The sequence below is a fragment of the Chrysemys picta genome, chromosome 20 (assembly GCF_011386835.1).
Source record: "Chrysemys picta bellii isolate R12L10 chromosome 20, ASM1138683v2, whole genome shotgun sequence".
NCBI classification, from domain to species: Eukaryota; Metazoa; Chordata; order Testudines; family Emydidae; genus Chrysemys; species Chrysemys picta.
The window spans coordinates 1,984,387-2,011,420 of record NC_088810.1 but is presented as its reverse complement, the minus strand read 5'-3'; the positions used below and the strand labels follow the sequence as shown (position 1 = coordinate 2,011,420).

At 49.6% G+C, this 27,034-nt stretch overlaps 1 protein-coding gene across 1 annotated transcript; it reads right to left on the bottom strand.

The window, feature by feature from the left end:
- Nucleotides 1-371: 371 nt before the first annotated feature.
- LOC101934664 (phospholipase A2 inhibitor and Ly6/PLAUR domain-containing protein-like) lies at nucleotides 372-16,009 on the bottom strand. The gene is made up of 7 exons (XM_005312289.5): nucleotides 15,879-16,009; nucleotides 15,431-15,587; nucleotides 14,211-14,336; nucleotides 12,182-12,304; nucleotides 10,500-10,658; nucleotides 3,879-4,019; nucleotides 372-1,723 (listed from the first exon to the last, which is right to left on the bottom strand). Exons 3-7 carry the CDS (start codon nucleotides 14,263-14,265, stop codon nucleotides 1,491-1,493), a joined length of 711 nt encoding a protein of 236 aa, XP_005312346.2. The 5' UTR covers nucleotides 14,266-14,336; nucleotides 15,431-15,587; nucleotides 15,879-16,009; the 3' UTR covers nucleotides 372-1,490.
- Between the last annotated feature and the right edge of the window lie 11,025 nt (nucleotides 16,010-27,034).

The window sequence follows — 27,034 nt, the reverse complement described above, 5'->3', positions numbered from 1 at the left end:
TACCAAGAGGGATTTTACAGCTAACTGGCTGGCTGGGTGTCCATCAAAGGGAGCTACACCTTCTCCCCCCTCCCCCCGACTTTATTTATCACAGCTCGCCCCTAAGTTTTGGGGGATTGGGAACAGAGTGTTGAAAGGGGCGGTTTGTCCATAGCGACACCAGCCAGCCAGCGGGACATGAGCTAACACCGACTTTGGGATATTGTAGGATGGGAACTTCTGCAGATGTCTGACCACAAGCCGGCCACGGCAAGGAATTGACGTATCTGATAATAAGTTGAGATCAGTAATGTTGCCGGCACAGAGGCCCAAGGACAGCAACAGCGGGGTTCGTTGCCCGGTGTGCTTCGCGTCAATAAACACACCAGGGGTGGAGAAGCAAACAAAGTTTATTTGGGATCCCAAAGCGGTGCTAGGAGACAGGCACGTCTCCAATCAAGTACACCAACAAAAACAGTTTTTCTTCTTTTATACATTTTGCAGTTAAGCCTCACCCTCCCCTTCCCCTCCCTTCCTCCCCCTCTACCCCTTCCTTCCCTGGTAACAGTTACTAAGCAAATAACAATTACATTTAAGCAGTTAAGTCATTCTTGGCAGCTGTAAGGCTAGCTTGTTAGTAACTTCTTTAAATCGTTATCTTGTCCTTTTTCCCTTCAGCCAGAAACATGCAGGCCTCATTATTACCGCTTGATACCGGTGTGAGCAGGGGGTTGCACACAGATAACTGGTTGCTTACATATTCCAATTGTACCTGGCTTTTGAGGTTGATTAGAGTTTAAACATGGAAGAAGTTTGGTTCATATAGGCCCAGTGCAGGAAGGCTTCATTGACACTTTGTGGCCTTCCACCCTCCCGAGTTACCTAGGGTGATGCCTAGTAACACCAACAGTAACATCCTAACCTACCGGAGAAGGGACCCCGACATCGGTAGGGTGAGGAGATATAGATAAAGAGGAGGGGAGAAGCCCCTACTGAATAGGCATTAGGCACAATGGCATCTGTGTAACATATTATAAAAATTGCACCACAGCCTGTGGGCAGGAGGCGAGTGAGATGTAGCGTTTGAGGGGTGCCCGGATCATGGCCATTGGTAATGATGAGGAAGGTGATGGTGAGGAGGAAGACAATGACTAACATTTCCGGTTGTTCTGCAAGGGGCAGTGCGAGTATGGGGCGGTTCAGATGGACATTCTGTATTACCGCTGTCCCCCGGGCTGGGCTGGAGCGTTTGGGACTCTGCTAAATGTGTTGATCAACGATTACAAACACAGAAGTTTCCTCCAGTGCGAGGGCTGCGACAGGCCCCATCGGGGTCCCCAACTGAACAGCAATTTTAATAACACTGGGACGGATCTAGGGCCCAGAACCTGTCAGACCTCCCAGTGATCACTGGGACTTCATAAGCAATCAATAGAATTTAAAGTACGATTCATAGCTCAGGCTGCAATGGGCAGGAATCAGGGGCTGCGTGGGCCGTGCAGGGCAGGGGCTCAGGAGAGCAGTTTCACCAGCAGCAGCCCAGTCAGGCCAGGCAGGTAGAGGGCAAAGGAGAATTTCCCCAGAGCCGGGCTGGCCCCACTGGTGGGTGTTTTCTCCGCAGGTTTGGAGATCACCTTTGTGAATGTGAACATGGAGAGGGCAGAAAACAGTGTGATTCCAACTTTAATCTCTTTTGTGGACGCAGTAGCACAGCCTTTTGCAGCAAATGGTGATCTCTCTGAACCTGATGGAGAAAATCAGCCTGTTATTCGGCGGGGGCAGCTCTGGTTCCTTCTCTGCTCCCAGAACCTCTGTCTCCACCATCCAGCGGTTCCCACCTCTGCCTCCCGTTCCCACCTGCCCAGTGCTCTCCCTGCTCTCGCTGTAACCGGCCACGGCAGGGCGGGCGTCTGGTCCCCTCTCATCTCCCCCGTGCCCCTTTCTGCAGCTCCACAAGACACTGAAGCTGGAGTTTGGAACCAGCTGATCCCCGGGGGCGGCTCCTTCCCCAGCGCTCGGCACCCCCGGGGAACATTCCCAGGCCAGGGTTGACAGAGACTTCCTAAAAGTGGGGGGCCATGAGGCCCTGCCTCCTCTGTGGTCCTGCCCCTACCCCTCCTCTTCCCCTCGAGGCTCTGCCCCCCAACCAAGCTGGAAGCCCTTGTAGGGCTGGGGACCCTGGGCCTCTCCACCTGCCCAGGGTGGGGGGACTGAGAGCAGCCCCCGGCCCGAGTCCCTGCCCTCTGGGTCCCCTGCCCAGGGCAGATAGAGGGTGCACAGCACCCCACAGCTGCTCAGGCTCCTTGGACCGGGCTCCAGTTTCCAGCCTGGCTGGGGCGCAGGATCTCAGGGAGAAGAGGAAGAGAAGGGGGCCAGGCCCAGGGTGAAAAGTGAATGGCCCAGGTGCAGCTTTCACCATCCCCGGCAGCCCGACCAGGTTCAGTTTAGTTATTTTATAAACACCCCAAAGCGCTGGGAGTCCTGGACACACACTGAGAACAGGAGCTTCCGCACTGAGCAATAGCTTAGCTCCCCAACCTAAAGCAAACACTCACCAGCAACCACACATCACTGAACAAAACCACTAACCCAGGAACCTATCCTTGTAACAAAGCCCGATGCCAACTCTGTCCACATATCTATTCAAGTGACATCATCATAGGACCTAATCACATCAGCCATACCATCAGGGGCTCGTTCACCTGCACATCTACCAATGTGATATATGCCATCATGTGCCAGCAATGCCCCTCTACCATGTACATTGGCCAAACCGGACAGTCTCTACGCAAAAGAATTAATGGACACAAATCTGACATCAGGAATCAAAATACTCAAAAACCAGTGGGAGAACACTTTAACCTGTCTGGTCATTCAGTGACAGACCTGCGGGTGGCTATATTACAACAGAAAAACTTCAAAAACAGACTCCAACGAGAGACTGCTGAGCTGGAATTGATATACAAACTAGACACAATCAACTCAGGATTGAATAAGGACTGGGAATGGCTGAGCCATTACAAACATTGAATCTATCTCCCCTTGTAAGTATTCTCACACTTCTTATCAACCTGTCTGTACTGGGCTATCTTGATTATCACTTCAAAAGTTTTTTTTCTCTTAATTAATTGGCCTCTCAGAGTTGGTAAGACAACTCCCACCTGTTTATGCTCTCTGTATGTGTGTATATATATCTCCTCAATATATGTTCCACTCTATATGCATCCGAAGAAGTGGGCTGTAGTCCACGAAAGCTTATGCTCTAATAAATTTGTTAGTCTCTAAGGTGCCACAAGTACTCCTGTTCTTCTTTATACAGGGAGTGGAGTCTAGTGGTTAGAGCAGCGGGACTGGGAGCCAGGACTCCTGGGTTCTCTCCTAAGCTCTGCATCATTGACATAACAACCCTTCCTATGGCAAGAGACGCATTGTCATAACTCCAGGAGCAGGGCGGCATCACTGAGAGGGAGGAGCTGGTCTGGAAGGAAAAACTTCCAAATTCCTCGCTCCTTCCCTCCGGCCAAAATCCCTCTTGGCGGCTCCCACCCGCCCAAGGGCTCAGCACAGCCCATGGGTCTGGGAGCCTCTAGGGGTCTGTCTACACTACAGCTTGGGTCAGTATGTCGCTCAGGGGTGTGAAGAAGCCACTTCCTTCAGCGATGTAAGTTACGCCATTCTAAGTGCTGGTGCGCACTTCCCGCTGACATCCCCACTGCCGCTCGCGGAGGTGGTTTTATTGTGCCGACAGCAGAGCTCTCACCCGTCAGCACAGAGCGTCTTCACCAGATGCGGTACAATGGCACCGCTGTAGCACTTCTAGTGTAGACTGGCCCTAGGTTTCATCAGCCATGAGATTCCCCGGGGCAGCTCCTGCACCGCGGCCAGCTGGCGGAATTTACCTCTCCGTGCTGTCCCAGCGAAATCGATGCAATAGGTCTCGTCCCCTGTACAAGGGGCGATGTGGCTGTCACAGGGATCGGCGCTCAGAGCAAAGCAGGTGGGGCACTGCAGCCCGTTCAAGGTGGTGCTCCCCTTGGGCACTGAGAACCGAAAGAGAGAGACATGATTATCGGGTGGGTTAAACCTCGGTCAAACCGTACGGTGCACCCGCTGCCCAGCATTGCCCGAGCGTTTAAAGGTCCCTACCCTGCCCGACGGCATCCGTCTGTCACACGGCAAACTCTGAACCTGGCAGCCGATCGGTTCCAGAATTTCTGGGCATTTTCTAGGCACCCAGGGCCAGAAGCCTGCCGTCTTTGAGAGAAATTGGATCCCCTCCCCCACCCACCCACGCACACACACACCCTGACATCTGATCATCCCAGCCACCTCTGCAATTGTCTCAGATCAAACCCCTGGTCGATGGCCCCACTGACACCCCATCTCCGCTCTGCCCAGCGTCCCCGGGGGCGTAACACGGTGACATCTGCAATGACCGATCTCCCAGACAGAAAGGAGGATAGTGGCGGGGGGGGGGAAATAGGGGAAAATGAGGCATATACACAGACCTGATACGGGGGGGGGGGGAATGAGGGAAGGGGGGCATGGTGGGTGCCCTGAATCCATGGCAAGGAAGGGAAGATTGCAATAAAAAATGTTTTCCCCAATGAATTCTATGAACCTGTTAGACAACCTGCCTGGCTGTGTTATTTTCCCAGCCAATCTCTGGGTGGCTGAAGTCCCCCATCTCCACCACGTCCTGGGCTTTGCATGATTTTGTTAGATGTTTAAAAAAGCCTCACTCACCTCTTCTTCCTAGTTTGCTGGTCTGTAGCCAACCAGACCATGGGTCCCCCTTGGTTTTTCCCCTTTTATCCCTACCCAGAGATTTTCAATGAGTCTGTCTCCTATTCGCATCTCAGCCTCAGAGCAGGTGCAGACACCTTTGCTATCCAAGGCAACCCCTCCTCCCTTTGTCCCTGCCCGCCCGGAGCAAGCTGTGCCCCTCAGAGCCGATATCCCAGCCGTATGTGTTCTCCTCCCACGGCTCTGTGACGCCGGCGATCACTAAGTTGTGATTGTTCACTAATTCAAAAGCTGAAAGCGACAGGAAATCAAATTGTTTTGGGAAATGGCCAAACAGGCAGTTTTGAATTTTTCGCACAAGAGCCCATGGGAATAGACTGGCCAGCGATGAACAGCCCTAGGGCTCCGAACCCGGTTTCCAGCCATCATAGAATCATAGAAGATATGGGTTGGAAGAGACCTCAGGAGGTATCTAGTCCAACCCCCTGCTCAAAGCAGGACCAATCCCCAACTAAATCATCCCAGCCAGGGCTTTGTCAAGCCGGGCCTTAAAAACCTCCAAGGAAGGAGATTCCATCACCTCCCTGGGTAACCCATTCCAGTGCTTCACCACCCTCCTAGTGAAATAGTGTTTCCTAATATCCAACCTAGACCTCCCCCACTGCAACTTGAAACCATCACTCCTTGTTCTGTCATCTGCCATCACTGTAATCTCCACGTCCTTTTCTGCAGAACTGCCACTTAGCCAGTTGGTCCCCAGCCTATATCAGTGCATGGGATTCTTCCATCCTAAGTGCAAGACTCTGCACTTGTCCTTGTTGAACCTCATCAGATTTCTTTTGGCCCAATCTTCCAATTTGTCTAGGTCACTCTGGACCCTATCCACCTCTCCCCCAGGCTTAGTGTCATCTGAGAACTTGCTGAGGGTGCAAACCATCCCATCATCCAGATCATTAATGAAGATGTTAAACAAAACCGGCCCCAGGACCGACCCCTGGGGCACTCCACTTGATACCAGCTGCCAACTAGACATGGAGCTGTTTATTACTACCCATTCAGCCCCAACGATCTAGCCAGCTTTCTATCCACCTTATAGTCCATTCATCCAATCCATACTTCTTTAACTTGCTGGCAAGAATACTGTGGGAGACCGTATCAAAATCTTTGATAAAGTCAAGATATATCATATCCACTGCTTTCCCCATATTCTCGGAGCCAGTTATCTCATGATAGAAGACAACCAGGTTGGTCAGGCATGACTTGCCCTTGGTGAATCCATGTTGACTGTTCCTAATCACCTTCCTCTCCTCCAAGTGCTTCAAAATGGATTCCTTGAGGACCTGCTCCATGATTTTTCCAGGGAGTGAGGTGAGGCTGACCGGTCTGTAGTTCCCCAGGTTTTCTTTCTTCCCTTTTTTAAAGATGGGCACTATATTTTCCTTTTTCCAATCATCCGGGACCTCCCCCGATCGCCATGAGTTTTCAAAGATTAATGGCCAATGGCTCTGCAATCACATCAGCCAACTCCCTCAGCTCCCTCGGATGCATTACATCTGGACTCATGGACTTGTGCATGTCCAGCTTTTCTAAATAGTCCTTAACTTGTTCTTTCACCACTGAGGGCTGTTCACCTCCTCCCCATACTGTGCTGCCCAGTGCAGCAGTCTGGGAGCTGACCTTGTCTGTGAAGACCAAGGCAGAAAAAGCATTGAGTACTTCAGCTTTTTCCACATCATCTCTCACTAGGTTGCCTCCCCAATTCAGTAAGGGGCCCACACTTTCCCTGAGCCCCTTCTTGTTGCTAACCTACCTATAGAAACCCTTCTTGTTACCCTTCACATCCCTTGCTAGCTGCAACTCCAATTGTGCTTTGGCCTTCCTGATTACACCCCTGCATGCTCAAACAATATTTTATATTCCTCCCTAGTCATCTGTCCAAGTTTCCACTTCTTGTAAGCTTCCTTTTTGTGTTTAAGCTCACCGACGATTTCACTGTTAAGCCAAGCTGGAAAACAATTCATCACTCTCACAGACCTTGGGAGACAGGCCAGTCCTCGCTTACAGACAGCTCCCCAGCGTGAAGCAAATACTCAGCAGCAACTACACACCACACCACAGAAACACTAACCCAGGAACCAAACCCTGCAATAAACCCCAGTGCCAACTCAGTCTGCATATCTATTCAAGGGACACCATTATAGGACCTAACCACATCAGCAACACTGTCAGGGACTCGTTCACCTGCACATCTACCAATGTGATATATGCCATCATGTGCCAGCAATGCCCCTCTGCCATGTACATTGGCCAAACCGGACAGTCTCTACGCAAAAGAATTAATGGACACAAATCAGACATCAAGAATTGTAACATTCAAAAACCAGTAGAAGAACACTTCAGTCTCCCTGGACACTCAATAACAGACTTAAAAGTCTTCAAAAAACTTCAAAACCAGACCCCAATGAGAAACTGCAGAACTGGAATTAATTTGCAAACTTGACACCATCAAATTAGGCCTGAATAAAGGCTGGGAGTGGATGGGTCACTACAAAAAGTAATTTTCCCTCTGTTGATACTCACACCTTCTAAGATGCCGCAAGGACTCCTCGTTGTTCACACCTTCTTGTCAACTGTTGGGAATGGGCCACATCCACCCTGATTGAATTGGCCTCGTTAGCACTGACCCCCCACTTGGTAAGGCAACTTCCATCTTTTCATGTGCTGTATATTTATACCTACCTACTGTATTTTCCACTCCATACGTCTGATGAAGTGAGTTCTAGCCCACAAAAGCGTATTCCCAAATAAATGTGTTAGTCTCTAAGCTGCCACAAGGACTCCTCATTGTTTTAACTATGTACCTGTATTTCAAATGTTTGCTCCTGTGGAAACACCAACAAGGTGTTTAGCCAGCACATTGTGAAGGAACTATTCAAGATGAATGGCCCATCAAAGAACACGGAGCTCACAATGGAAGACACTATCTACACTTGTCAAGGCTGATTCCCCACTCTGGCACGTTGAGTGCAGAAGGTGGGGCCCACAGGGACTCCAAAAATTAATACTGGCCGTTCCAGGCTGGTAAGGCTGCCACTACCCAAGTGAAAACTGCCTTTTGCCAATCCAATTTTTTCTGACGTCCCTCGGCTTTTCCACCCCTCCCTCGGGGCAGCCGAGAAAGAAAACAAAAGAAAAGGGAAGGGAAGCTGTTGTATCAGCTGATTAACATATGCACAGCCTCTTTACCTCCTAAGACAGAAATCTAATCGTGTTCTTAAATAGGGTAAATTTTATTGAAAAAAGAATGAAAACATCTGAAAACTCAGGCTGTTAGAGATTAAACACCAAAAATGACTTTCTTGGGGTCCAGCTTAAAGGTTATAAGCAAACAAACCAAACCAACAGCACCTGGGGTTAGCACAGAGGAATCCACAAGCCCAAACTGAAGAATTAAATCTGATCGCGTCTAACTAGACATTCCTGACCTACTTACATATCTGGGGTTTCAAAGGAGTAGTTTCTAGGTATGATGCTGATGATTTTTATACCTGTCCCAAGCTTACAGCATACCTTGCTGCTCTATCTCTCAGCTGAGAGAACAACAGACAGACAAAGGGGGAGTTATTTCTCAATTTTAAAAAGTTCCGGCATACAAGTACTGTGGTGCAATCTCTTTATCGTGAAAGTGAAACTCACAAATGTTGAAATTTTTTTTGTTACATAACTGCACTCAAAACAAAACAATGTAAAACTTCAGAGCCTACAAGTCCACTCAGTCCTACTTCTTGTTAGGCCAGTCACTCAGACAAACAAGTTTCTTTATGTTTACGGGAGATAATGCTGCCCGCTTCTTGTTTACAATGTCACCAGAAAGTGAGAACAGGCGTTCACATGGCACTTTTGTAGCTGGCATTGCAAGGTATTTACTTGCCAGATATGCTAAATATTTGTATGGCCCTTCATGCTTCAGCCACCATTCCAGAGGACATGCTTCCATGCTGATGACACTTGTTAAAATAACGTGTTAATTAAATTTGTCACTGAACTCCTTGGGAGAGAATTGTATGTCCCCTGTTCTGTTTTATCTACATTCTGCCATATATTTCATGTTATAGCAGTCTCGGATGATGACTCAGCACATGTTGTTCATTTCAAGAACACTTTCAGTGCAGATTTCACAAAAAACAGAAAAGGTACCAGTGTGAGATTTCTAAGGATAGCTACAGCACTCAACCCAAGGTTTAAGAATCTGAAGTGCCTTCCAAAATCTGAGAGGGACGAGGTGTTGCGCATGCTTTCAGAAGTCTTAAAAGAGCAACACTCTGATGAGGAAACTACAGTAACTGAACCACCAATAAAGAAAATCAACCTTCTGCTGGTGGCATCTGACTCAGATAATGAAAATGAACATGTGTTGGTCCACTCTGCTTTGGACCATTATCGAGCAGAACATGTCATCTGCATGGACACGTGTCCTCTGGAATGGTGATTGAAGCATGAAGAGGTATATGAATCTTTAGCGCATCCGGCACGTAAATATCTTGCGATGCTGGCTACAACAGTGCCATGCGAACGCCTGTTCTCACTTTCAGGTCACATTGTGAACAAGAAGCAGGCAGCATTATCTCCTGCAAATGTAAACAAACTTGTGTGTCTGAGTGATTGGCTGAACAAGAAATAGGACTGAGTGGACTTGTAGGCGCTAAAGTTTTATATTGTTTTGTTTTTTAAAGCAGGTGTTTTTGTACATAATTCTACATTTGTAATTTCAACTTTCATGATAAAGAGATTGCACTACAGTACTTGTATTAGGTGAATTGAAAAATAATATTTCTTTTGGTATTTTTACAGTGCAAATACTTGTAATCAAAAATAAATATAAATTGAGCACTGTACACTTTGTATTCTGTGTTATTATTGAAATAAATACATTTGAAAATGTAGAAAACATCCAAAAATTTTAAATAAATGACATTCTATTATTTTGTTTAACAGTGTGATTAATTGCAATTAATTTTGTAATCACTTGACAGCCCTACTTTAGATTTTAGATACTAAAGGATTGGCACCAGCATGACTATTGTGTAAGATCTGACTTGTATATTGACCTGGGTATGTGGCTGGCCCTTTGGGATCAGAAGAACCCTTTTGTTTGAGAAAATTGGTTTTAAATAACCACTCATCTAGTGCAGGGGTCGGCAACCTTTCAGAAGTGATGTGCCGAGTCTTCATTTATTCACTTTGTTTTAAGGTTTCGCGTGCCACTCATCATTTTAATGTTTTTAGAAGGTCTCTTTCTCTAAGTCTATAATATATAACTAAACTAGTGTTGTATGTAAAGTAAATAAGGTTTTAAAATGTTTAAGAAGCTTCATTTAAAATTATATTAAAATGCAGAGCCCCCTGGACCAGGGGCCAGGACCCGGGCAGTGTGAGTGCCACTGAAAATCAGCTCACGTGCCGCCTTCGGCACACGTGCCATAGGTTGCCACCCCTGCTCTAGTGGTTTTGGTGGTGATACAAGGACTGGAGGGCCTAAGGAGTGGTGTGGTGAAACAGAAGTTTACTTTGGTTGCTGGTTTGGTATTTCTCCTGGAAGAATAACCACCAGTTTTGGGGTGTGTCTGCCCTTTTCCCCAGCAGCCTGTCCTGAATTTGGTACTCTCCGTTGTGACCCACCGAGGCATGGTGACAAACACCCCAGCTCACCGCTGTCTAATTGTTTGGATGAACAAGCCCTTAAATGGGGCCAGTAAAAGAGATCCATAACCTACCTTCCGGTACGGCCGAGTTACAGTTATTGTCTGTGTTGCACCAGGAGGTGTTGATCCGCAGATATGTGTCATTCGCAACAGTGACAGTGATGGGGCCTTTTATGACAATATTATAGTCATCTAAACAGCCACTGGAGAAGCCAGTGATCTTTCCCCCACCTGTTGTAAAGAAAGAAAACAAAGAACAGAACTGAGAGGCTGGGAGGGGAACCTCGAGGAGGAGCAGGGAGGCGATTATACCTCCATGTCTGGCCCTGGGGCAACGCTGCCCCACCATTCAGGAAGGAGGTTGGTCAGTGGTAGGGTGACCAGACAGCAAATGTGAAAAATCAGGACAGAAGTTGGGGGGGGGGGAATAGGAGCCTATATAAGAAAAAGCCCCAAATATCGGGACTGTCCCTATAAAATCGGGACATCTGGTCACCGTAGAATAGAATATCAGGGTTGGAGGGGACCTCAGGTGGTCATCTAGTCCAACCCCCTGCTCAAAGCAGGACCAATCCCCAGACAGATTTTTGTCCCAGATCCCTAAATGGCCCCCCTCAAGGATTGAACTCACAACCCTGGGTTTAGCAGGCCAATGCTCAAACCACTGAGCTATCCCTCCCCCGTAGTCAGGGGTCAGAGAAGAGCCGTGGGGACGATTAAAGGGTTAGAAAATCTGCCTTAGCATGAGAGACGCCAGGAGCTCGATCCGTGGAGCTGAACACAGAGATGGTTTGGGGGTGACGTGATCCCCGTCTGCCAGAACCTACCCGGGGAACAAACATGTACTGACGGGCTCCTCAGTCAAGTGGTGGAGGTTAAAGGGGTTTGTGTGTGGGTAGTAGGGGATGGTGGGGGAACTAGGGCTAAACCCCGGGTCACAGCCCACAATAACTTTGCAGTGAAGCCGTATCTTGAGTGGGTGGAAATTTTAATCAACCCATGTTTCACTGTGCTGGGAAAATTTCCTGAGTGTGGTCAGAGAGGGGAGGGTGGGGCAGGAGAAAGAGAGAGAGAGGGAGAGATGCGTGTATGGGGGCGGGGGGTGTATGGGGATAGATAGATAGATAGGTAATGACAGACTACGTTAAAGCTGTGCTATGCATCCTTCTTGCAGGGTAAATGGAAGGAATCTTAAATCTCTTTAATTCAATGGGAGGATGAACAATACCAGGTCTGTAACTGAGGTTTTCGATTTCAAAGGGCAAACGTTGCGAAATGAAGGGAACTAGTGAAATCCGCTAGTGCGAGGACCTCAGGGAGTTGAACATGGAGACGGTTTGGAATCTTTTTAAGTCAAAAGGGCAAAAAACATCTTGAATTTGCATCCCAAGCAAGGGGAAAAAATGTGTAAGGCAGAGCTCCAGCCCTGAGCAGGAGACGAACAGCTGAGACAGGACATCGGGAGGAAGGTGACAGTGTACAAGGGATCTCAGTGCCAATTTCCAGTTTTTAACATGATTCAGAACGGCCATTTTCACTTTGCTTTTTGACGTCTGTTGTGGAGAAGGAAACTCCGTGAATAAAAATAAATAAAGCACAAGGGTTGAAATCCTGGCCCCCCTGAAGTCAAAGGGAGATTTGCAACGCCGGGTGACCGTGCTTTGTCGATGGACTGTTTGGGGTTGGCCTTAGCGGTGAGGCTGGTGACAGACTGCAGAGTAGGATGTGCCCGGATTGACAGCAGTGTCACCTACCCAGTGTAATTTCTTCTGCCACCGAATAGCAGCTACCTGTAGCCTTGTCTACGCTGCAGGTCCCTTGAGCAGTACGGCAGGCGTCTGCTGAACCAATGCAGGTTTTGCATGTCAGGGTCGCCGCTGGAGAAAAAACAAGAACAAGTGTTTCCTTCTTACTGTGGCGTAACAGTGTCCCCTCCCTTAGCCCCAATCTTCCCCCTCTGCTCCAAACAAGCCGTGGGGTTAACGGACCCAATTTCCTCAGCGACACTCAGCCATTACACACTTTCAGCCCCTGGGCCAGTGGTACCCAGAGGATCAGACTGGGGATGGGTGAAAGAGATGGGGCTCTTCACAAGCTCCGCCCACAGAATAAACTCTGCCCACCCCAGATGTGGCTCCCGTTGTGCAGGTATTCACAGTACTGGAGAGTCGCTCGCTTTGCAGCGTGTGTTGGCTGAGTCCACTACAGCCGCCCGGGGCTCCTTGTGGCCCTCACAAACTCCTCGCATGCCTCACCCATCCCCTTCCATTGCAGGGATGCCTGGCTAGCTCCCCGCCCCCCATCCTACCTTATGCCAGGGGCTCTGTGTGCCCCCATCCCCCATACCAGTGTCCCCCATTCTCCCCCCACCGTGCCACAGCTGCTGTGTACCCCCCATTCTTCCCCCCACCATCACCCGTCTTTCTGTCTGGGAGATCAGCTGCTCAGGGAGTAACATGTTAAGCTCCATGGGGACGCTGGGCTGGCTGGGTTGATGCGCTGGAAGGTGTCATTGTCACCACCAACCGACTCTGTGATCTACACACAATTACAGAGGGGGCTGAAAGTGTGGCTGGGTTGGCCAGACCCAATGGCTCTGTGTGTCTCTGATTTCCCTCTTCCAGTTCTCTCATTTTCCCCAAAATCAATAGGGTTCTGCCCAGTGATGCCTGATTATTGGAATTGGTCGGATGCAGGATTCAGACGTTAGCATGTTGCACAGAAGCAGAGAAGTTCCATTGAGGTGAGTGCAGCCAGGCTCTCTGGGCTGGCAGCCGGCCAGCGGAGGGGTCTGACAGAAAGGTTTGGGGTGCAGAAGCCAGCTGTCTTGCCCATAGCCACGTGGGGATTGATCCCCCTTGGGAAGGGTCTCTGATGGACAGGTGCCTCCGTTTTATAGCCTGTTTACATGGCCCCGAGCCTCTGGGACATAAAGATGGCTTAAGGTGAAGCCAACTTAGCACACAGCCCTCTGGATCAGCCCAGCCGTTCGCAGTCTGTGGGGGATGGGAAGGATGGAAATTGCCAGGAAAAAAATAGAACAAAAGGACGTTCATTGCCCCTTGTTCCCCAAATCCGCCCACCCCCACCCCCATCTTGAGAAGCTTTGCCAGGGTTTATTCCACTTTGGATTAGTTTAAATTCAACTCTCAGCCATTGGATCTCATTGTGTCTTTGTTTCCTAGGTTGGCGAGCCCTCTGCTACCGGAAATTGTAGGTGCGATTCCAGGTTACACTCAGGCCCTTAGCAGTGTCATTTACTCCTATATTTAGTCCCCTTTCTGCTGCCAAAGCAGTGCAGAGGGGCATTCGTGGAAATAAGAATTCAGGGCAGTATCCAGTAACGGTGTCCCTCAGGCCTGGTCTACACTAAACAGCTAGGGTGATATGGCTGTGGCGCTCAGGGTGGGGGGTGGGTGTGAAAATCCACACCCTGAGCACCACAGCTAGACCAGTCTAACCCCTGGAGTAGGTGCAGGTCGACGAGTGAATGCTTCCCTGGGCTCAACTACCATCGCTCGGGGAGGTGAGTTCCTAGAAGGATGGAAAACCCCGTCCATTGGGACAGGCGACACCTTCACTATGGGGCTCTGCCGGCCCAGATAGCCCACAGCAATGTGGCTAAGTGGCTACAGTAACCATAGTGTAGACAAGGCTCTGTACCCCACACAGAGCTAATCCCCCCTCCCTGCACATGCTGGATGTTCCCCTGACTGAGGATCTGTGGGGTATAAAGGGTCCAAGCCCAGGGGGGTTACATGGCCACAGCAGCGGATGACTCACCTTGTGCACTCGTAGCTAGGAGAGCAGGGAAAAGGCAGAGGATGAAGGAAACCATCCTGGTGCTGGGAGGCCCACGGGGCTGGGCTCGGAGCTGAATGGAGCTTCTCACGGCTGACACAGTGAACTCTGCCAGAGGGGAAGAGGAGAGAGTCAAGACCGAAATGAGGAAGGAAAGGGAATTCCAGCCGAGATTCAGGGCAGGGTGGAGCACCAGGCAACAGAGATGCACAAATAACAGATCTTTGGGTCACTGGCAGTTCTAATAGATTGGGGGGGGGGGGGGAATTGTTTTGAGTTGGCCCAATTTCTTGTCCAACTGAAAAAGCCAAACAGAAAATGGTTTTGTTTAATTTTCAAGCATTTAATATAATTTTAAAATTAGTTTAAAATAAAAATTGCTGTCAGTTTTGAAACAAAAGGACACTTTGAGTTGAAAAAAAAACAAAGCATTTAATTCTGGAAATGCCCAGACATAATGTTTCCTTTTTTTCAGGATACTTTGTCTAGTATTTCTTTTGTACTGAAGAAATGCAGCGAAATATTGATATGAGTCAGCAGTGTGCCCTTGTTGCCAAGAAGGCCAATGGCATATTGGGCTGTATTAGTAGGAGCATTGCCAGCAGATCGAGGGACGTGATCATTCCCGTCGATTCGGCATTGGTGAGGCCACATCTGGAGTATTGCATCAGAAGGGATGTGGACAAATTGGAAAGAGTCCAGCTGAGGGCAATGAAAATGATTAGGGGGCTGGAGCACATGACTTATGAGGAGAGGCTGAGGGAACTGGGCTTGTTTAGTCTGCGGAAGAGAAGAGTGAGGGGGGATTTGATAGCAGCCTTCAACTACCTGAAAGGGGGTTCCAAAGAGGATGGATCTAGACTGTTCTCAGTGGTAGCAGATGACAGAACAAGGAGTAATGGTCTCAAGTTGCAGTGGGGGAAGTCTAGGCTGGATATCAGGAAAAACTATTTCACTAGGAGGGTGGTGAAACACTGGAATGCGTTACCTAGGGAGGTGGTGGAGTCTCCTTCCTTGGAGGTTTTTAAGGCCCGGCTTGACAAAGCCCTGGCTGGGATGATTTAGCTGGGAATTGGTCCTGCTTTGAGCAGGGGGTTGGACTAGATGACCTCTTGAGGTCCCTTCCAACTCTGATATTCTATGATTCTATATTAGGAAACGCTATTTCACTAGGAGGGTGGTGAAGCACTGGAATGGGTTACCTAGGGAGGTGGTGGAATCTCCATCCTTAGAGGTTTTTAAGGCCCGGCTTGACAAAGCCCTGGCTGGGATGATTTGGTTGGTGTTGGTCCTTCTTTGAGCAGGGGGTTGGACTAGATGATCCTCTGAGGTCTCTTCCAACCTTGATCTTCTATGATTCTAGGAAATTGACACACAAAAAACACACATGGCAAAAAAGGGATTTTTATAAAGCAGAGACTGTTTAGTAAGCACATGGTAAAAAATATAACAGTTGGTTAATAAAGAAACAGTTAAAATATGAAATATAAGGGTAGGTTAAGAAAAGAGCATTTAAAAAGAGTGAAATAAAAGCGAAACATATAAAGAGAAGTTAAAAGAGAGAACAGGGCAAGAAAAGGGAAACGAAACCCCTTTGCAAAGGGCAAAAATAGACAGGCCGTGGCTGAGTCAGAGAGAGAGAGATCTTACCCTTGCAGCTGTTCCTGGGGAAGGAGGGAGCTCCCAAGACTCACAACCCCTCAGGTTAGTTATCTCTGCCTTTGGATCGGACCAATCAGATGCTGTTGTACACCTGCATCATAGAATACATTTTGCTGAACCAATCCTATAGTCCCAAGATTTGTATACAAGAGCCATCTCCCTCCCCGCCCCTCACTACCCCTCCCCTTTAACTGCCTTATTCGTATCTAAAAAAACAGACCCCCTCCCCCAAGCATCTTTCCTGCCATGTAGCCCTTTTACATAGGTGCTTTAATAAAGGTTAAATCCATAAGCCCGTAGTAACAAACAGTTTTTAAAAGTTTCCCCCTATGTTTTAGACTAACATCGGTCATCTTTTAGTGAGGACAATTTGAAGCAGTGTGCTTTTGCAGCAAAGCCACTGTTAGCAAAAACAGCCTGTGTGAGTCAATGGATCAGAGATAAGAAGGCTGCTTCTCCCCCCACTTTTTAACACATACAAGTGAAAGTTATATTAAGTTTTGTAAAGGAATAAACACTTAGAAGACAAACCTAAATGAAGACAGAGCCCTTTATTTAACATTTTACAGGTGTGTTTCAATTAAAAAGAAATGAGCATGCAGAAACACCCCAGAGTGAAAACCACTGTGGCTTTTTCTACATGTTAAAAACCGATACGACCAATTCGGCTAGCCAGTGCTCCATGCACTATAGTCTGCCTTCGCAAGGCTCTAGGGTCACCCCTTCAGTTTGCTTGTTTTTTTACAGAGACTTCTTTCCTAACTTTTTAAACTCTGTTAAAGTTTTAACCAATGGTGAGATTGCATCGAAAGACACTTTGTGAAAGTTATAACAAGTATTTTATTCCATTTACTGATTGTAAAAGACAAAAACCGTGGCTTTGTGACTGTATGAAGCCCAGAGATAGCCTGTCTGAAGAACACCCCTCGACTTTCCCCCCACACTTTTAACACTTGCCAAACATGCAGTGTTTCATTATATAACGGGTTTTTAACATTGAACATGAAAATACAGCATTGACCCAGATGTAACATAACATGACCGTTTTATAGGATATTCTGTATGCAGTGAGGCCTATTTGAAGCATCATGTTTGTTTTTCTAAAAGTTGAACATGAAAAATCAGTATTGACTGAGCTGTAACGAAACAAGGCCACACTTAGGGATGTTTTGTAGAAGTTTAGTGAACTAAAAAGGCTTAAGACACTAGCCTACCCTTTTAAAAATAGTGTTTTTAAAGTACCAAAACTGCAACTGGGTAAGAATATGAAAACTGGCAATTGAGGGGAGTTTACAGATGTGTTTTAATAAAAAAACAAAAGTAACAAAAAAATAAACAAGCTTGTTTTTTAAAGTTTGGATTTATACAAAAAACACAAGAAAAATTAGCTTATGTAAAAAAAGTTAGTTGTTTATTACCAGAGATGAGAAGTCTGCCCCCGCTCCCCCCGTGCGCACACACACACTTTCTTCTTTTTTAATGTTTTTTTTTAAATCTAAACTGAGGACAAACACATTTTTAAAAAAGCCACAGAGCTCAGGCCCTGGGGGTAAGAAAGCAGTCCTGAGTTTTAGGGGGAATGTTGATAACTCTTTTAGTGAAACAGTTTTGTAGGCAGCCATTCCGTGTTTGTTGCGTGTTAACACGGGCAAGCGTTTGTCATTCGGAAGCACTTCCCACTTTCTGAGGTATTATCTCCCCCATCCTACGACCTATCAGAAATATTAACAAAAACAACTTAAAGATACTTTGTAGCAGGACCTGCAAAGCAACAATTACACTTGTGTTGATCATTATCTTGTCTAAGCCCCTAGAGAATATTTTTCTGTTTTGTTTTTATAAAACACTTTTATGCAAAGAGTAACCCGAGATGCTGTACAGCATTAAATAACATGAACCGGTAGACAAGAAACCCGAGACATTGTTGAAATCAAAGGAATCATGAGTAAGTCCTAATGCAGAGGGCCTTGGGTGGGGGGAGGAATGAAAAGGTCCAGCCGAAGCGGGAGACGGTTTGATTTATGAGGGGTTCTGGGGCTGCTTTGCAATGGTCCAGATGCCCCAACAGCCTATATCCCTCGTGCACAAGCGCCAGGGCTTGGTGAGGTGGGTGGGCCTTTGTTAGAGGAACTGGCCGCTCATATACCTCTTGTTGTTTTTGACAAACGGTAACCGAACTGCAGGTATACTACGGGGGCAACCTACTTCCCTTTTGACAACCCGCACATTCCTTGAACTTCATAAAAACCACACTTCACACAGTTATTTTCAACTGGCATTTTATTTTACAACAACATTGTATTTCCCAAAACACGCTCTAACTTTTAGTGTTTTTTCTTAGCAAGATTTTGTCATTTGCTGACCGAAGAAGACGTTCAACATTTCGCATTAAACATGTATCTGTCGGTTTAATGATTTATTATTATTGATGATGTGTTTATGAACGCCATGGCAGAGCTGAATGTCCCATCTTCCATCACAGACAACGCGGCCAGCAGAGATCTTTGGGAATGCCTGCAGGCCTCGACCACCGACACCAGTGTGATCAAAAAACACCACTATCCCCTCCCCCGTTTTTTTTTTGCCTCTTAAAAGGCAAAAATTGGCTAAAAGACCCAAATGGCTCAGTGTCTAATGTTTTTCATGCTTTAAGAAAGTAGTTTTAGAAATGGTAATGTTTTGCTTTAAAAAACACTTCTATGCTTTTCCAAAAAAAAAAATAAAATATCTGTGTATACTTTCTCTGAATTGGTCATTGTAAAAAAAAAAAACTCGCCCTTCCCCGCTCCCTCACCTGGGGTGCTTTATTCAGAAACATGGCTCTGAAAGTCATTTCAAGAGACAGCGTCTGGGCTTGTTGAAACGCATTTTGAGTGAGCCTAGATTCACTTGAGATTTTACGAAATTCGTCACGGTAGTGAGGCGGTGTGGCTTCCCGCCGTCCCGGAGTGGGACGAGCCCATCTGGAGGCCAGAGTGGGCGGAGCTAGGGAGCTCTGAGCCCGCCCCTCAGAGGGTCAGGTGGTGACCCGAAAATATAAAGGCTCACCCCCAGAGCTCAGTAGGGCCCCAGCTGCCGGAGAGGCCAGACGTCTCCAGCCTAGCCCGCAACTGGGAAACCACCGCGACCCAAGGTGCAGGCCAGGACTGGCCAGGCCTGCCCTGCGCTCACTACCCAGAGGAGTTGCCAGGCCTGCCGCTCCCCCAGACACCTCAGCTCTGTGTAGCTGAAGAGCCGAGCTGCCCGAGCGCTACCGGCTTCACGGTTTGCCGGGCAGCCCCCAGACCTCCAGACCCTGCACCCCCGGCCAGGCGCTTCCCCTCCCGGGTCAGGGCGGGGCAATATGGTAGGGTTACCATATTTAAGGTTTTAAAAAAGAGGACACTCCACGGGGCCCTGCCCCCCCCCGACTCCGTATTGTCCCGTATTGACCCAGGGCCTGGGCTTACGGTGCTTATTCCGGTTACCGCAAGGGCCGCCCGGAAAGACTCCCGCGGCCGGACTAATTCCCCACACCTCAGCAGTGTGCAGTGAGCCGGTGTGGCTCCCCACCGCCCCAGAGAGGGTCGAGCCCCGGCCAGCACCTCTAAAATCACCCTCTGGTCACTTTGCTCTAAGTCGCTGAACACCATTTTAAAATCTGGTCAAAGATAAGCCCTTGCTATGGCGATGTAAGGAAAACACACAGTGATAGCTGCAGCCGACAGAGCAGGGGTCTTTACCCACCTCACAAACCCTCCGTTCTTGCCACCCAGCCCTGCTGCTCCATGTTGTCCGGGATTGTCTTTAGAAAACAGGCCGGCGGAAAATTGTGTGGCGAGGGTGTGGTGGCTGTAATTGAGCACCGATTCTATAAAGACCCTGTGACGGTAACAGTTGTTGCTTTTGCTTATAAGAACGGCCCTACTGGGTCTGTCGACAGTGGCCAATGGCAGGGGCCCCAGAGGGAATGAACAGAACAGGGAATCATCAAGTGATCCATCCCCTGTCGCCCATTCCCAGCTGCTGGCAAACAGAGGCTAGGGACACCAGCCCTGTCCATCCTGGCGAATAGCCACTGATGGACCTATCCTCCATGAATCTATCTAGCTCCCTTTTGAACCCCGTTATAGTATTGGCCTTCACAACACCCTCTGGCAGCCTCCCAGAGTGACATCCAACTGCCTGAAAATAGACTCCATGGGGTAATTCACCAGGCCCACCTCAGCCCCCCTGGTGAGTTCGGTTCCGTCTCCTTTCACAATCTCACAACAAAGCTACAGAGCGGGCTGTTTAATATAATCGATGCCATTCCCTGCTATAAAAACGTCCATGGGGCAGCCTCCGTAACGGCTGCTAGAGGCGACACCTCAACGTAGATGCTTTTCTCGATGCTGGTCTGCGTAGGGGCTATTTGGAACAAGTCTAGTCCGGATTTGGGGCACTCTTCAGACCCGCAGTAAACAGAAGCCATGTTGATTACAATTTCTCTCTTTTAGCAGGTGGAGGGCGTCTCCTCTTTCACCCAGGCTTCCTCTTGGACTTTCGCTTACGGCCGGCCCTGCGCATCAAAGCCCTTCTTTTAAAGGGTTTCGGGGGACCTGTGCATCACAAGTATGACACATTTCCCTCTCTCTTCCTCCTTTAATGTACGTCAGCCCCGATCCCTCCTGCACAGCTGGACTCCCCACCTTCTCCAGAACATCGCAGGAGACGTAGCCTACCATGTCGCTAGCTATGTTCTGAGCAGCAGTTTTTACGGGGGATTTAATAATCTCTAGCCCCCTCCTCAAAAGCAGTACAGCGTTTCGAAAGAGGCTACAGAATATTCCACCCACACCCGCCCCGTACATCACCGGGACCCCATGATATCCAGGAAGGACGTATCCAGCCTGGGCTTTATCATAGTTGCTGTAGATGGTGGGGTCCCCATAATTTATTAGGGTCACCATAGCAAAGTCTGTTCTGGTCTGTTTTTATTTTGGGGGGATTGCGTGGATGTGGTGTTTACTGACAGTCAGGTAATGCGGTTTATCATAGGGGATGGTGACAAACTGGTTGTTCCTTTCTTGGACGGGGACACAGTGTAACAGGGGAATGGAAAAGTCCCCCACAAACCTTTTTCAAAAGCTCTTCCGGTCGCCTTTTCTAAAAGGGGCAACAACCGGGTTTAAAACTGTCTCTGTAAACTGTTTTCCATACTGTGGCAGGGTGGACTAGGTCTGGAGGCCCCCGCTGGAGGCCTCGCTGTCCTGTATCACCCTGCCCCAGAATAGAGCAGCGAGAAGTCCTCCAGGCAGCCTAGAGTGGTTGCAAAGGAGCGGCCAATCAGAGGGGCTGATGAAGTGACCAATAAGGCGCCAGAAGAGCCAGATAAAAGGCAAGCCGCAGAGCAGAGCCTTCAGTGGCTGAGTGAGACTTGATGAGGGAGGACCGGGTGCCTGGCTGGCTGGACGAGCAGCAGGACCATGAAAAGCTCAGTGCGGGCAGACTGAGCCCAAGGGACTATGCCCAGGACCTGGCCAGACCTGAGGAGGGAACTGAGATGGGCCCTGCTGGTCTGGTTGCAGACTGAGCCCAGGGAGGGCTGCTGAAAAGGACACCCGCTGCGAGTACCGAGATGGACCCCGGCTGGGTGGCTGAAGAAGGCAGTGCCGCGGGGGAGAAGCATTTAAGCTGCAGCCCCATACCAGGGCCGTGATAAGAACTCGGGACTGTATACCCCGGAAGTGGGGACAGCGTGAGCGACTCGGCCGGAGACTGAGCTGCCGAAGACCAGCCGAGAGAACCAGCAGCCGGGGGGTGCTTGCAAGAGGCAGCTGCTACCCTAATGTAAGACTGAAAAAGAAAATCAGGTCACACCTAACCGAGAGAAAGGGGACCAGCCACGAGAGGTGGGTGCCGCCCCATGAAAGACTGTGATTGCAGGTATATCGGCCAGAGAAAAGAGGGTGCTCGCGAGAGGCTGACCCATTACACATACCTTCAGAGAATTTGAGGGCTTGACATCAGCGGGTCTGGTACGTAGAGTTCTGTGAACGCTCTGGCTGTCACTCTTTATAAACTCAGGGAACACGTCGAGGTAGCGAATGGTTTGGTGGGATGCAAAATATCTTCACAGCCGAGATTTTAAAGTTCTGTTAAATAGCTCCATGACCCCCGCTTTGACTTCATCATTAGTAGCAAAATGGGGAGCGTCATTAATGCCGCTTTAACAGTCTGCTCGAAGGTTTGTTTAAAAATTCTTTCCCCCGAACGGTTTGTCATTTTTGAGGCATGTGAGCTTTGCTGAAAATAGCCTTAAAGGCCGTGGATACTTCACTGCCCATCTTGTCTTTTAGGCCTAAAGCCCAGGCTTAATTAGACAGAATGTCTGTTGCTGTTAAGATGTACTTAAAATCACTCTCAAACTCCAGTGACTGGGGGGGTTCCAGCCTAGACCCACACACTACGCCTATTCTAATTGTACGTTTCCCTGATGGGATGCCCTAAGGGGGGCTGAAACACCCTTGGTAGAGGACAATGGGGGGAGTTCTTAGAGAGGTCACACAGACCCCTTTTGGGATGGTCACCCCACCCCAGAACCTGCCCTCATTGGTCAGATCTTCTCTCAGGGAGGTCTTATGGGCTGAAACTGACCCCACTTGGTAGAGGAGTTCTCAGAGGGGTCACATACCACCCCTTGCTTTGGTCATGTGTCCATCTTGACCCCTGAAGTAATAGCCCAGGGGGTGAGTCTTATGGTGACAAGTGGGTGGGGCCGGAGTAAGAAAAGGGCGGGTTCAATGTTTGTACTACTTATGGGGGGAGGGATAGCTCAGTGGTTTGAGCATTGGCCTGCTAAATCCAGGGTTATTAGTTCAATCCTTGAGGGGGCCACTTAGGAATCTGGGGCAAAAATCAGTACTTGGTCCTGCTTGTGAAGGCTGGACTCAATGACCTTTCAGGGTCCCTTCCAGCTCTATGAGATCTGTCCCCATATGTGTGGTTGGATGCTCATAGAGTTTGGGGTGTGTGTGTGTGTGTATTCCCTCTGTGTGCCGCCCTAGCCCTGTGCAGACAGCTGGCACAGCAGACCTCGAGCGAACTGCCCAATGGCCACAAGATCCGTTCAGAGACGAAGGCACCCAGCCAGGTTTATTGTTGACGAAGCACGGTATTAGTATCCCGCAGACTCTACCAGACCACGAATACAGGTATGCCCGTAACAATGGACCAGCTCAGTGAACGGTTGGACTTTCCGTTCCTCCCTAGGCTAGACAAAGATACTCCCTCTGAGATACATCCCCATGCCCCGATACAAAGAAGTTACATACTGTCCCTCTGACATAGTTACTGTCTCCTGATGTGGCTAGTTATTACTGATTACCTTGTACATGTTGGTTTGAGTAAAACATCTCTGTTACGTACTGTCATCCTGACCTTATCTTTTAGGAGGGGTCAGTGTGCCCCTGTTATCCATGGGGAATGGTTTTGTACCATCCTTGGTATCGGGATATTCTGGTATCATTTGATATCGGGATGTGTTTGCATGAGTGCTCTGTGCCTAGCACTTCTTAGCAATGTGTATTTCTGCAATACCAGCCCTGTTCTTGCCCAATTCTGTGAGCAGGTCCTGCCTCATACCAGGCCTCGGATTCTTCAAGGGCTTAGGTCTCAGGTTCTCTTCCTACTACAGCTAGCTATCCCCAAAGGCCTCTATCTATCTATATCTATCTAGCCTCTTCAGGGCAGGACTGTGTAAACATGTCTGTGCAGCGCCTGGCGCAACGGGTCCCTGAGCTCTAGGTACTACCCTGGTACATTTCTTTCTCTCTCACATGCCAAGGGACCTCAGATCCCTCTAGGCTAGGATAGCACTGAAACGCAGCCACCTCTGGGGTGGGGGTGACCCCCAGCCTGGGGAATGTCCCATGACAGCAGCGTTTAGGAAACAGGCCCTGAGTAGGGGCGGCCAGTTTCTACTGGGTTTATGGTGCTTTGTGCTATGGACTGGAGCAAAGGGGCTGGAGAATAACCAGGAATCTGGTTAATAATTGTTCTCTAAATTCAGCTTTCTTCTTTCTCTCTCTGTGAATTATCACTAATTCAGAAGAGTAGTGTGCAAGTTGACTGGAGAATGGTAATAGCATAATCTCTTGTTAGAACACTGTGAACCCTGCGACCTGATTAGTCATTTGGTATGTCGGGGGCACCTTTTTTTCTGTGTTGGCTCCCCCTGATGTTAGAACCTGACTATGCCACTGGGGAGGGGGGCTTCCTACACCTGCGCAGCTGGGGCTTGGGTGAATTTTGTGACACCCTGCCCCCCCCCCCCCCCCACAGCCACCACCCTGCAGTCCCCGCTCCTGCCCCACGCTGGGCAAGGGGCAGTGAGGCTATGGTGAGGGGCGGCAGCAGGGGAGGCCACACGTGATGGCAACCCCCCCCTGGTACCCACCATAGGGGGGGGCGAGTGAGCTTTCTGGACCTGAGAGAGGCCCTAGGAGCATGTGCAGTGACCGTGGTGCAGAGTGACTGTGCTGCGGGGGAAGAGGAGGGGTCCCTCCCCTGGAGCTTGCTTCTGCCAATGGGGGGTGAGTCCTCTCTGGCCCTAGCCTGGGGCAGCCTGTCTGCACCCCAAGTTCCTCATCCCCAGCCCTGCCCCACCCCAGAGCCTGTGCCCCCAGCACCCCAACCCTGAGCACCCTCCTGCACTGTGAACCCCTCATCCCCAGCCCCACCCCAGAGCCCTCACCTGAGGGGAAAAACACACAACTTAAAGGTGGTGGTCAGTTTGGAGTATCATTGTGTTTAGCACAATACTGGATTATTTTACACCCTTTAAAGCGTATTACTAGTCGTATACAGGTGTTACGAAATGGGAATGTTCTTAATGTTTTCTCTGAATACTGTGTGGGTGCCTCAGTTTCCCCTATGCATTTCTTAAGGATCTAGATGGTGGGATAAGGGGGTGTGATTGTTGTAGAGCCCGAGAGAGCCAGCATGATGCTGTCTGCACAGAGAATGGCCAACACCCTGTCTCCGGACAACTAATGGCCTGGGCCGCTCTCCTGCAAGGTGCCAACTGAAGGTGTTGGAGAACAAAGAGATCAGGTGGCCTGGAAAAGAGACAAAGGCAGAGGAGGGAGTGTTAGTGCCTGTGCGGACTTCCGGGAAGCGCACGGTGTGGAAGGGGATGCTGGGATGCTCTGGAACCACTCCATACAAAGCCAGTCAGGACTCTGGGGGAGCCTCCTCTCTCTGAGCATACTGTCTCCAGAGTAAGAAGCTTACACCTTCCTGGGTCTGACCTCGGAGCATTCAGCATGCCCTTCCACACCGTGCGCTTCCCGCAGCGAGTCCGCCCAGGCTGGGTCCTGGGGCAGCCAGAGGTCCCTGCACCCCAACTCTGCAGTCAGACGTGACTCTCAGCCAGCCGGGAAACCAGAAGGTTTATTAGACGACAGGCACACAGTCTAAAACAGAGCTTGTAGGTACAGAAAACAGGACCCCTCAGTCAGGTCCATCTTGGGGGGTGGGGAGCCCAGACCCAAGTTCTGGTCCTCTCCCTATTTCCTGAGCCAGCTCCAAACTGACACTCCCTCCTCTGGCCTTTGTGTCTCTTCCGGACAAGAAGGCCACCTGATCTTTGTCCCCAACACCTTCAGTTGGCACCTTGCAGGGGAAACTGAGGCACCCACACAGTATTCAGAGAAAACATTAAGAACATTCCCACTTCATCACAACAGGTGCAACAAAATATAATACTGTATATTGAAACAAGCAAGTGCTGCTTCTGACTTTCCACTTTTAATTGACCCTTGTAATCTTGTGGCACCGATGCGTTGTAGCTTCATTTTATCCCAGCAACAAAGTCTTGATTTGTAGGACCACTAATAATCAACAGTGGATTTTTCTGATCGTGATATTGTGCAATAAAGCGAAACATTGCACTTAAATGCTTACGGCTTCCAGTCCACGTTTACACTATTCAATAAAATATATATATCGGCTTACAGGGCGGGAGCGGGGGGGGCACCACCATTTTGGGCACCACCAAAAATGATACAAACCTGCCACCTATGACCCTGGGAGATTAAATATCCTCCGAGGGGGGCCCGGTTGCTTTAACAGAGACAATGTTGGAAATCAGCAACTGCACTGCGACTCCCACTCACTCTCTGCCTCTGGCAGCCCAGCTAGGCTGTGCCCAAGGACTCTGTCCCCAGAGGTCCCTCCCCCATTCCCAACAGCTGCCCCGCTCTGGCCCTGCAGCCTTTTCTCGCCCCAAAGAGGAAACAGGGAGGACGTGTCAACCCTTTGGAGTATATCCACACTGCACCTGGGAAGGGTCCGGCCCAGCTCGGGGAAAGGGACCCGCGCTAGCTATGCTTGAGCTGTGGATAGCAGTGTGGCCACGTGCATGGGGAGATGTTCCCTGTGTGGAGCCCCGCTGTGCCTCAGTTTCCCAGGTCCCACCAAGCTGTTGCACAGACCAAGTCATGAATATTTGTGATGCCCTCAGATCCCGGGGCGAGAACTCCACAGAGAGGCGCAGGAGGTGTCATTAATCATTCAGGGCAGCGCGGGCTAGGAACGGCGGGTGGGAAATACGGCTGTGGTAATGCCCCAACGAGAAGGAAAAGACGTATTGACCGTGGCAGGGCTGCGGTGGGGAACGCACAGTGTGTGATCGTGGAATCAAAGGCTGCAGCACAATGCAGACGCGCCGGGGATTGGATTAAGGTTGTACTGGGGTAAGGCCGACAACCCCAGCTTAGTGCATGAGCCGAAAGCCAACTGGCTGCTAGCGAAGGCTGTAGAGCAGATCCATTGATCTCCGACCTTGACTACACTCGGGACTTCACAGCGCGTGTAGTCGCGCCGCCGGCGCTGCGAGAGCTCTCTGTACTCCACCTCTCCGAGGGGAGGGGCGCGCGGCGCCGCGAGAGCTCTCTGTGCTCCACCTCTCCGAGGGGAGGTGCGCGCGGCGCCGCGAGAGCTCTCTGTGCTCCACCTCTCCGAGGGGAGGGGCGCGCGGCGCCGCGAGAGCTCTCTGTGCTCCACCTCTCCGAGGGGAGGGGCGCGCGGCGCCGCGAGAGCTCTCTGTGCTCCACCTCTCCGAGGGGAGCGGCGCGCGGCGCCGCGAGAGCTCTCTGTGCTCCACCTCTCCGAGGGGAGCG

Bases quoted from the DNA above. Each gene is read 5' to 3' on its own strand.
- LOC101934664 (XM_005312289.5), bottom strand. From the start codon at position 14,265: ATGGTTTCCTTCATCCTCTGCCTTTTCCCTGCTCTCCTAGCTACGAGT. The intron at 12,305-14,210 runs GTGAGTCATCCG...TTTTTTCTCCAG, and splicing joins CCTAGCTACGAGTGCACAAG to CGGCGACCCTGACATGCAAA. The intron at 10,659-12,181 runs GTAGGTGACACT...TCTTTACAACAG, and splicing joins GGCAGAAGAAATTACACTGG to GTGGGGGAAAGATCACTGGC.